General features: G+C 42.0%; 1 protein-coding gene across 1 annotated transcript; it reads right to left on the reverse strand.

Moving 5' to 3' along the window:
* Positions 1-342: 342 nt before the first annotated feature.
* On the reverse strand, positions 343-10,506 carry ARF4 (ADP ribosylation factor 4). The gene is made up of 6 exons (XM_035337742.1): positions 10,201-10,506; positions 4,410-4,490; positions 3,755-3,864; positions 3,085-3,156; positions 2,485-2,610; positions 343-1,619 (listed from the first exon to the last, which is right to left on the reverse strand). The coding sequence occupies exons 1-6, from the start codon at positions 10,265-10,267 to the stop codon at positions 1,533-1,535; spliced, it is 543 nt and encodes a 180-aa protein (XP_035193633.1). The 5' UTR covers positions 10,268-10,506; the 3' UTR covers positions 343-1,532.
* Between the last annotated feature and the right edge of the window lie 1,036 nt (positions 10,507-11,542).

The following is an 11,542-nucleotide window of genomic DNA, read 5'->3' on the forward strand; positions in this document are numbered from 1 at the left end:
TTTGGGTTCCTAAAGACATATAATTAATATGCAAGATTGAGCCATGTTTGTATCTGTACAGCACACAGAACAAGATAAAAACATTCTAAAAAAGCACATTCATTTAAATATTTTGGAACCATGGTAGGGAAGGGGGGGGGGGCCCCCCAGAAGTATGAAAGCACACAGTAGCAGTTACACAGACCTTATTTTTGGGGCTGACCATCACCATAAACATAGTATTGGTTAAAGCCCTGTATAATTTGAGTTAACTTTCTAGCTAGCCACCAACAGAATTTGTGATTCTCCTGCTATCCCCCAAATTGTTTTTAGATGTAGAAACAACTACGAAACAGACGTGCATGCTTTTCAGGCAGTTCGTACTTGTTTTATTACCATTTTTGTAACTGTTAGTATTTTCATATCTGGACATCTTAAAAAGAATTTTAGATTTACAACTTCAAAAGACACTTACAGAATCATATGTCTTTATGACAACTACTCTACTGCACTGTATACAACTTTGTTGCCCACTTTGTGTCCCCATCTATATAGCTCCAAACAAGTGAAAATGAGATTTATGTTCACATTCAAGCTGCAGGAAAACTCAGTTTATGCAAAATGATTAAGTGACAACTTGCAATTCAACTATTTCAGGAATCAAGAAGAGCATACACAAAACTATACATTTTATCATTTTATTAGGAATAATTCCAAGTGGGTTATGAATAAACTAATCCATTGAGTTTGATGAATTTTCCAAAATTTCTTTATGAAGATATGTTCACCAACAAACAGTAAAACTTCAGCAGAACTATTATACACTGGGCAAAAATAGTCAGGCTGATACCAAAAAGCAACATGCAACATAAAAAAAGATACAATATAAAGGAAGACAATCTGCTGAATATTAAAAACAACCTCAACATGAGCTCTTCGCAACCAGCACAGAACTATTCTACCCATCGAATCCAATTCACACAAAGGCAAGTTGGGCTAATAGAACCCAAAGATCAATAAAAATGTTCCTCAGTGCAGTAGATTTGAATAGTGTTTTAGAGCATTTTCTTGGCGGGAACAAGCAATATTAGGAATTCTTCTTGGCAAGGGATAGAAATAAATACATACAGAATGCTACATTTTTAAATCAGCAGACTGTCTGAGGAATGAAACAGGGCATCAGTAAACTAAAAGTAGCAGGGAAGAAAAAAAAATTAAAACATTAATTTATCAGGGCTCAAAAAAAGTATTCAAAACAGATCTCAAAGATGTCACAATAACTATATTCAGGCATTCAGACTAACAAGGGGAATAAAATCAGAAGATACACTTTTTCCAAGTTAAGGAGAATTTTACCCAAGCATATTGCTACCTTTGCAACATGTAGCTCGGTAAACAATAATTGGCAACAAAATAAGTTGAAACGCTTTAATATCCTGCCCAAATATCAGTTCCAGATACTGTAATAACCAAGATGCAAACTAATTTTGTTGTAACAAGCCTAGACCACTTATATCAAACATGTCCCTGGTGAAAGAGTCATCCAGTTTGATTTAGCGTTTTGAGAGTTCATTTGACAGCCAGTCAAGTCCCTCATACAGACCAGTTCCTTGCGTAGCACAGGTAGCTTGGACATACCACTGTTAACACAGAACACAGACAAAAAGAGTAAACTTAGCTTGCATTTTGCTAGTATTTAAATTATCACTATATGTGACACTCAGATCAACGCTCAAATAGTATTCTTTAAACATCATTTTGCACCACAGATTCAATATTGAGCAGAGGGTATTTTCTAAAGTCTTATATATATTTTTCAAAATAGGTAGGTTTTAAACATCATCCAACAGCTCAGCGTTGGCCTACCAAATGCCAGAACACCGTTTAGTGCATCAAGAATTCAAAATTTGCATTTGTTTTCTATGCAAAAAGATAGCTTCTTGGTTTTCCAAGACAGCTCTCCAAGAAATGGGTGTGAAATTATTGCATTTAATGGACCTCTAAGACATCTTAAATTATAATCCTGGTGTGTCAACAAAGAGATTGAGTATTACCTAAAGATAGATGGTTTATGTGAAGCAACCATACATCTCTAAGGCTTGCGCAGCTGGAATCTAATGACTCAGGAGCTACTTAATTTCCTCCCATCTTTGTACAGGTAAGAATGCAGAATGCATTTTCTCCCCACGAATAGCTAGTACTGGGACAAGAGGCAAGCCCACCACACTCTTTGTCAAAGATTGACAGCTAGAGTTCAGTAACAGCCTGGAGTATTTCTGTTTTTCCAGAAAGAGGTAAGAGATGAAACAGCTGTACAAATTGGACTATACTCCTATATCACCTATTTTGAAGGAAAATCTTAAGCATTGTCCAGAGTTGAATAGCAGGTACACTCATCTTTCTACAAGAAGAGGTAGAAACTTCCCTTTCCTTTAAAGAGAAATTATTTTTATGATATATAATAAGAGAAGCCAGAGTTAGCAACCAGGCAAGTTCAGCACTTACAGTTCTGCTACGCAGGGACTGAAGACCTAGTTTATCTGTCATTTCACTGATTGCCATGGCATTTGGCAGATCTTGTTTGTTTGCGAACAGAAGCAGCACTGCATCTCGCAGCTCATCCTCTTGAAGCTAATAGGAAAAAAACGGCCATGTTATTGAATCATCTCAGTTAAGTATGTCAACAAGCACTAAAGAAGTCTAAATACTGTTTAAGGCATAATTTTTTTAAATTTTTGCTCCTGCAGTCACTATCAAGTCCATAGTGAAATTTATCTGGTACCAACTTAAATTCCACAGGTAAGGAAATATTCTTTAATTAGGCATTTAAATTTATTAGGACATTGCCACAAAACTGTCTTTTACTAGAATTGTTCTTCCATCTGCTGCATTTCTCTTAATGTTCTAGCAAACGAAAGAAAGGTTTTGACACATTGGTAGTTCTTGAGCTAAAACTCTCTACAGAGTTGTAACTACAACTCAATGCACTACTTAATCTAGCACTACCCGATGCATACAATAGGCACTCTACAAACTCCCTGAACTATAGAAAAAATCTGTTCAGGAATCTGATACATTAAAAAAATAGGAGGTATCAACATTTACCATTTTCTGCAGCTCTTCTGCTGCTTCCTGGATTCTCTCTCTGTCATTGCTATCCACCACAAAAATGAGGCCCTGCAAGAAGTTAAGCAGTTTTGAATAACTATTGTAAAATGCACACATGCAATATCATTTTAAAAATTAAAGAACTCCGATGGAATATTGTGACTGTCCCCCCTCTTATGGAAGCAAATTTGACAAAAAAAAAAAAAAACTGTTCAAGGAATGCAAGATACCTGTCTGAACAGCTACATAATGAGTAGCAACTGCAAAATTAAGCTACATCTTTTAAATAAATTTAAGAAAAATTAAACCCAGAAATATCAGTTTATATGCTAGATAAGGAACTGTTAATTAAAAAAAAAAAAAAAAAAAAAAGAGAAGCAAGATTTCATAAGCTAACATATTACTGAATACTGACAGATTCTAAGGGCTTCATCCATGAGGCTATGCTCATGACTAAGACCTGAAGCCTTCAGGGTAACAACCTAGCTTCCACTAGAATAAAATTCAGGTATCCTCAGAACTTGAGGAAGATAGTAAGGAACCCTTCTGACAGGAAGGAACAGAAGACAACTTCCCATATTTATTCTACAGAACAAAGTATACAGAGTACAGAACGATGAGTCTTTGCAAAACAGGTCATTAACTACTGTTGTTTTAGAACTCTTACCTGTGTGTTTTGGAAATAATGCCTCCAAAGAGGTCTGATTTTATCTTGACCACCAACATCCCAAACCGTGAAACAAATGTTTTTGTATTCTACTGTTTCCACATTAAAACCTGAAATAAGAGAGTCACGTAGTTAGAAATAGTTAATGCTATTGTTCAAATGCAATTCTAATCATACTAAAGATAGCAACTTCAAGTCTTACTTCCAGCAATCTATTCCTGTTAAGACATCTTATCTTTTGGGAGATCAAAGCAAAAACTGACTGAAGGAAAGAAAGAAAATCACTTCCACCCAAGTACACCACTTTTTGTTCAGAGCCTTTCAGCCACAACCTGCTGGAGGCTCACGGTGTTTGGGCTAAGTACTGATACCTCATCGGTTCCTATACCCCTGAGCACCTGCTGCTGGCTACTGTCAGACGCCGGATTCCAGTCTGGATGCATATTTGTTGGGACACAGTAGGACAGTTACTCTGCCATGGCATTACCAGATCTTACAAATTATTCTGAAAAGCCCACGTTTGTCTTAATTCCTACACTAACAGCAAGGACAGCAAATTCCTACACTCCTCAGCAGCCCACCTCCACAACAGAAACACAGAGTAATGAGAATGAAGACAAGAATTGGTTAAAGACACGAGAACTGGTTATCTTACCAATAGTGGGAATTGTGGTGACAATTTCTCCTAGCTTCAGCTTATAAAGGATGGTTGTCTTACCAGCAGCATCCAAACCAACTAAAAGAAACAGAAAATTTGGTTTAGTTCACAATATGAACTACAACCTCTCCATTTCAAAGGTAGGCCATTTGAAATGTGGAGTGTTAGCTTTTTATACCACCCCAAGAGGATATAACTGTTTAAATACTCTAAGTCACTGTTGATACAGTACTGTATGCTTTGCCACACCTCTACCCAGCACCAAGACGGAACACAGGCAGCAAAGAAAACAAGCTCAATAACACATTTTCAACCACAACCTACAGACGCAGAAGCTTCTAGTCATCTTCCTTCACGTTTGTGCTACTTAAGTTTTCTCATTCTCTTTGAAAGTTTCTTCTCTGTAAGTCAAGATGGCCTTGAGTGCCTGGAAACATTCTACAAGCAGAATGTTGCTTCTAACTGATCACACAACTGCTACTCTCCCTCACTGCAGTCCCTTGTTCCTTCACTAAGATATTTCTTTTGCAGTAACAAAACCACAAGCATGTTCGGTAAATCCTGCCCTCCCTCCATGTAGCCCATAAGGGCTGTAATTCTCTCTGTGACCTCACTTCTACTCACTGAGACCCCCAAGGATGCTTTCTTTGGGAGACTCTTTCCACTTTTGATCTTTACAGAAGGCCTCCTGCACTGGAATTTGCTCTTCTGGTGCTACAGCTAAAATTAAGCTTGCTGTTTTAAAAGGCAAGTTCTAGGGTAAAAACGTGATCCTTAAAAAAAGGAAACTGAAGCCTTGAAGATGTTTTTTTGGGAAGCATCACTGACATTGTAGGCACACGCTGTAATTTCCTAAAGTTGTTTGTGCAACTGCTTCGTGTTAGACATTTCAGAGCTTGCAAGAGCAACTCAAAATACAATTCTTTATTTCATAATCCAATGCTGAGCACAAACACCTAAATAAAAAGTAGGTTCTAAGCACTCAGCAAGCAACAGCTTGAATAAGATGTCTGTTTGTGCAATTTAAAGTTTCTGCCCAAGCAAAAATAAAACCCTCATAGAATAATTAAATAATACTTATAGCAGAAACCAACTGTCATCGTTGCTTGATAACACTGCTAAGTGTTCTCCATTAATTTCCTACTTGGTGGCTGCCATACATAAGCTTTGAGTGCTCAATGACTTGACTACTAATAATACAACCGTTTCCTTGGCATTGCAATAACATGGAATTGAAAATACCCTACTTATTCAGAACGAAACCCAACTCTTAAAAAGCTGCCTCCTTCTCAAGACAGAAACTGCTGTTACAGGAAACTATTTACAAAACCTAAGCGTTCTATATTTCAATACCACAAACAGGATCATACATGTGATGCAGTTTCTTTGGTATTGTCATTGTGTTTGAAAAAAAAAAAAAAAAAAAAAAGTTGTTCTAATTATTAATATAATGGAGTAAAAGGGGAAAAAAAACCTACCATCATGAACAAAGCTCTTTGAGGAGGAATAGACTCCCCAAATGCTCAAATTAAACTTAAAAATCTTAAAGTCTTATTTAGAGTTACTGTCTTAGCACTGGTCTAGAACCAGACATGAACAAAAAAACAGCACAGTTTCACAGGAACAAGTCATGAAACTTGTAAGCATTAGCATTTTCCCTGTATCGATGAAGTGCCAGGTAGCCTTAAAAAACCCTTTAAGCAAACTCTGAAACTCTCGTACACTCCATCTAAGCTGAAAAACATTTTAATGTTGAAACCCAATATTATTCTTATGTAGGTCATCCTCAAGCAAATGTTTCTAGGATGCCTAGATATTTACAAGAAAGCATGCTGTGTACATGCATCGTATACAGAGGTTTTCCAGTAAGGGAATTTGAAGTGAACCACCAAATTAAAGCTACACATACTCACAAACTTCTCCCAATCAACAACAAAAAAACAGTTAGAAATTAGTCACGAATTTTAAGTTGCCTGACCTTCAGAAACGATTGCCCCAGCTACCCACCCTGCTCTTGCTCCAGAACCTACTGCTGCCTCCATGGCATTGGCAGGCCACGTTAGCTATGTGAGCACAAAGCCCAGAGCCTTTGCTTAAACCCACTGTTACCCACAATTTTAATTAAGCCGTTGGACTTTGCACAGAGGCAGGCTCAGTTAAGGACAGACGTTTTCTTCTTCCAACTCCACTGTTGAGACAGCAGCTTTTAACAGAGGGGAAGAGTTTCTGCGAATCACCATGATCCCACTTGCAGGAACTGCCACTTCAAATTACAAACCTAAACTTTAAATTATCAATAGCTACCAGCAGCATAGCCTCCGTTCATACTTTTTATTCCAGTTTGCTGATTTTCCCCTTTCTTAGAACAACAGAAGTCAGAGCACCAAGTCACATTTAATTTTTAGAGCCACTAGGAAGTGTATCTATTGCTTTTAGGAGTCCAGCAGTTTATACTACTTGCTGGATCATGTGTTTTCCAAGAATAAACACATTTATGTTTATTCTGTAACCCTAAATGTAAATCTATGAGTTACTTCCGTATCATAAAGTTTAGGTTTTGATCTTGATAGTAACCTCAATTTAAGTCTTAAATCTTCAAATGACACAAATTTCCAACTCTAGATGTCTACTCTGCTCCCACTGGGACTATCCATCACCAAGAGGACAAGGTGTAAGCCCAGAATCTCGATGTAGGGTATTACAGCCAACACTTAACAGCACAAAGCACTGAGATTACAATTCAAGTACAAATGGGAAGCTCAGACTTGCACTTGAAACAATTTAAGTCAAACATCCTCTTCCTCTAGCTAGAGAAAAAACACCTACAGCGCTTCGAGCTGCTTGTAGAAGAAGGGTAGTTATATGTCCTTTACTTCTCTTCAGGACATTTTATTTAGTCTGTCCATCATGCTTCTACATCTCCAGCGTGCAGTTTGCTTGTCCCTGGGAGCACCAACCCCACCACATCACATCCCTCCAGCAATCACCAGCTTCCTACTTTGATCAGAGAGGGGGCAGGGGGAGCTTCCACTGGATTTAACTAATTACAGAAGTCTACCTTGTGACAAACAACAGCTTAAAGATAAACAAAATTAACGCAGCCCAATTCATTAGAGATGGCTATTCCTTCACTTTTCTCTTACCTCGATACCACTTCTCTCAACACTTGTCTTTATTTATCCTTACTTAGTCCTCTTTCAGGCTTAGTTTCAAGTGGTAACTCTTTGGAGGCCCCAAAGGGGCAATTCTCAACACAGCTTCAAAAAAGCACATGCATGAAGAAAGCCAACAGCATGCAAGTGGACAGTAGTTTTAAAAAAAACACAACAACAACAACACCTGCTAAATAGTTGTGTCCTGCATGATAACGTTTCCCAAAGAATCTGGCCTCTTTTTTTTTTTTAATGTTTTTAACAAACACCTTTGTATTTGAAGCTTCTGAGTAGCTATTATCTTGGTTAACATTCACACAACTACACCAGAAGATAGCAGGCTGAATTATGGCACTGAAAGCCACCCAACGAGCACTGTTCCTTTTTAAGCATAAGAAGTATGAGTGAAGTTTTACAGACACATACACGTAGGATCAGGACTCGGTTTCTCCGCTGTAGTGCCCCGGTTGCCTTGTCTAACAGTAAGTCATTTGATCCTTCCCTTTTGTTATTTCTTTTCTCTTACATCACTTCCAATTATAAAGTAGATCCAGGAATTATTTTACATTCCTTTCTTCAGAAGCATGTTCATATTTCTGAAATATACCTTATTACTCAAGTGCACTTGAAAAGAAAGCTCTGTAATGACATACCAGCCACCTTTCACTACAAACGTAGCTTGAGACTATGAAAGATAATGTGCCGTTTGCTGTTGGTAAGGAAAGTTTCAGGTGCCCTCAAAATACCCAGTGATAGGTACTCGAATTCTGCAGAACTCAGAAACATCAAGTCTGTTTTACGAGATAGATTAATTCTACTTAACTTGAATTTTACAGAAACAGAAGAAAGCTGCAAAAGGGAAGTATGAATTATGAATGAGTCATCTGCTCACTACCAACTCACTCCTATAATATTTCCCCCCTAAATATTTCTTCACGAACATCTTACCCCATGCAGTTACTTCATCAGTATGCTACATGCAAAAAAAATAACTGCCTAACCTTGTGAGCTCATTTTCAAAGCATAAATCCAAAGTTAGCACCTCTGAGGAAAAGTTCAGTTCAGTTTCAGCGTTCAGACATCTCTCCTCAAATTGCCAACATACGATGTACGATGCTACATTGAGCTTCTTTGCCACATTACAGTTGAATCATGCAATTCACAGAACATATTCTGCCTCTAAACACCCACTTTAGGGCCTATACTATGCCCTCATCATGATATAGGGAACGTTTTTTCCTCTCATACTACGTAACAAGCATGGAGCATTCTCCTGCTCTCACCCTGCCCTATATTTGAATACAGTAAAAGCAATGAAATCGTAGTCAGAAGAAACTGGTGCAGTTGAACCAACTAGCAGAAAGTACGACTGCCTAACCCATACCTAACCTCATTTGAACTAATTACCAGCGAAGAAACGAAAGCCCTGGCAAGTTCTTTTGATTCGTCTGGCGTTGCGTGCCTGTTTTCATTATTTTGCAGAATGCAAAAGAGCTACAAGCATCATTGACACCATCTCATGTTACAGTCGAGCTCATTTGAAGATTTCGCATCACCCATTTAGAGTCAGATGAAGAATCCGACTGCCAGGCAGACAGTCAAATCACTTCCTTGAAACTAACAGATATCCTGTGTTGTCTCAAAAGACAAAAATTACTCAGGTTATTTTGAAATGGATGAGAGTCTCTCATTTCAAGCACAGAATTTACAATAAAAATGACTGCGCGTGTAGCAAAGAACTTTGTCATCACAAAATGTATGCAGAGCACTTAAAATCATCATTTAAAAAAGGTGCATTTGGTGTCTGCAGTGCAGCATTAAGGCTGAGCCAGCATGCCAAGAAGTTTCATAGTCAGGACCCAGTCCTATTGCTGGCTATGTTACAGAGAACAATTCATGAAATTTCTTAGGACAAGCTGCATCGGTCAACTACGAGTCAAGTTCCAGTCGCTTTGGTAAAAGAATGTGAGGAAAAAAAAAATGGGGGGTTCAGATCCGGTTGTGCATAAAGCTCCGCGGGTGGAGGAAGGAAGGGAAGAGTTGGAGCGGAGGAGGAAATGGTGAAGGCAGGCAGTGTGTGCTCGCTTTGACCTTTTGAACTGCAACCTTACAGTGGGAATCTTCAACAGCCCCTAGCTCCAGCTGCTGCACGATCTGCTCCCAAAGAACCATAATCCAAATCCAGATAAATAATTACGGCCAGGCAGTAAAACTAATTAAGCGTTAAAAAAAAGCCAACCTATGGGGTTTTACGGTCTCGTGCGCGGAGCGGGGAGGAATCCCAGCGCGCAGATGCTCTGCCCGGGCCTCCTTTCGCAAGGCAGCGGCGCCGAGACATCGGCCGTGGCGGGGGCGAGGGGCGAACCCCAGGACCCCCCAGCCCTGAGGGGAGAACCTCGGGGTTCAAACAGCTGTGTGGGGGGCGGGAGGAGAGGGCGAGGACGGGTGAGGAGAACGAGGATGAGGAGGAGGAAGGGCAGCCCCCCCACACCCCCATCCCCACCCTTCGCTCCTCAACGACCCTGAGGAGAGCGGCAGGGAGGCGCCCCGCGCCCGGCCGTGAGGGAAGGAGGAGGATGAGGAGGAGGAGGCCGGGCCCGGCTGCGGGCAGGACGCGAGGCCCGGCGGGCCCTTACCCATGAGGATGCGCATCTGCTTCTTGCCGAAGAGGCGGGAGAAGAGCGAGGAGATGGTGAGGCCCATGGCGGCGGCGGCAGCGGGAGGGGAGCGCGGCCCGGCTCCGGGAACGGCTGGCGGCGGGCGGGCGGCGCCGATTTATACGGGGCGGGCGGCGGCGGCGGCTGCTCGGTGCCCGGAGCCTCGTCGCTCCCTCGCTCGCTCTGTGCCACGTCACGCTCGCCACGGCCGCCCCGGCTCCAACGCGGACAAAATCACGTCACGCTCGCCACATCCCCGCCCGCCGCCCTGCCCGAACGCCCAACGGCGGCGGGGACTACGCTTCCCGGCAGGCGCCGCGGCCGCTCCGCGCTTTGCTCTCCTCTCAGCGCTGCCGCTGGTGCGTGCCGGGGGATGTAGGCGAAGGGCTTCGCTCCCGCCTCGCAGCTGCTTCCGGCTGCCCCCGGAGCGCAGCATGCCGGGAAATGTAGTCCGCGGGCCGCGCAGAGGCCCAGGCCTTGCATTATGCGTGGCCCCAGCTCGCCCCCCGGCCCCTGGGGCTCGCCCACCTCGCCCCCGGGGCTCCCCAAGCCTCGCTGGCACAGCCAGGGCTGCTGAGAGCATGAGATAGGGTGGTTTTGGGGGTAAAACAACCCTAGAGAGACCTCAAAGATGTCCCAGTAACAAACAAAACACGCAGTATAAAACAAAAAGGTAAAAAAACACAAAACGCCAAGCCCCCCAGGCACAGGAGCGCTGATCGCAGCAGGACTTTTCCTGACGTTGATTCTCTGACTGGAGCTGGAAGGCGCAGAGGGAACGTAAACAAGGGTGATGCTGGCACCAGCGGCGTGTGTGTGGCTGCCCCGGCAGGAAGGAGGCAGCACATCGAAGCAGGAATGAAAACCAAAACAAGCCACGTTTTAGTAGCAACGTGCACATTTGGGGGAGGTATGATGTGAGAAGGAAAATCCCCAATCCCCAGATAAAGGTTTCTTTAGTCTGTACAGAACTGTGTTTATTTTCAAGCCTGGCTCCGGGTTCTGAGCCCTCCGGTGAAAGGGGCAGGTGGAAGGGCAGGGGGCAACCAGAAACCTGCAGCCAGGCAGGGCACGGCTGCTCCTCCTGACCACCTCTGGCTTCGACTTGCAGCTGTACGCGAAGGGCCTTCTGAACCACCATTACAAAAAGCATTACAGAGCAGTGTCAAAGATGGCAAACAACCCAATACAACTTTCCTTTTTGCCTTTCTTTTGAGCAAGGTTCAAATAATTTCATTTAAATACCCAGTTCAGGGATTTAAGCTAACACCACCTCAATTAAAGGAAGGTGAATTGAACTTCGTTTGGAACCTGCTTCCCG

The sequence above is a fragment of the Oxyura jamaicensis genome, chromosome 12, assembly GCF_011077185.1.
Source record: "Oxyura jamaicensis isolate SHBP4307 breed ruddy duck chromosome 12, BPBGC_Ojam_1.0, whole genome shotgun sequence".
Taxonomy (NCBI): domain Eukaryota; kingdom Metazoa; phylum Chordata; class Aves; order Anseriformes; family Anatidae; genus Oxyura; species Oxyura jamaicensis.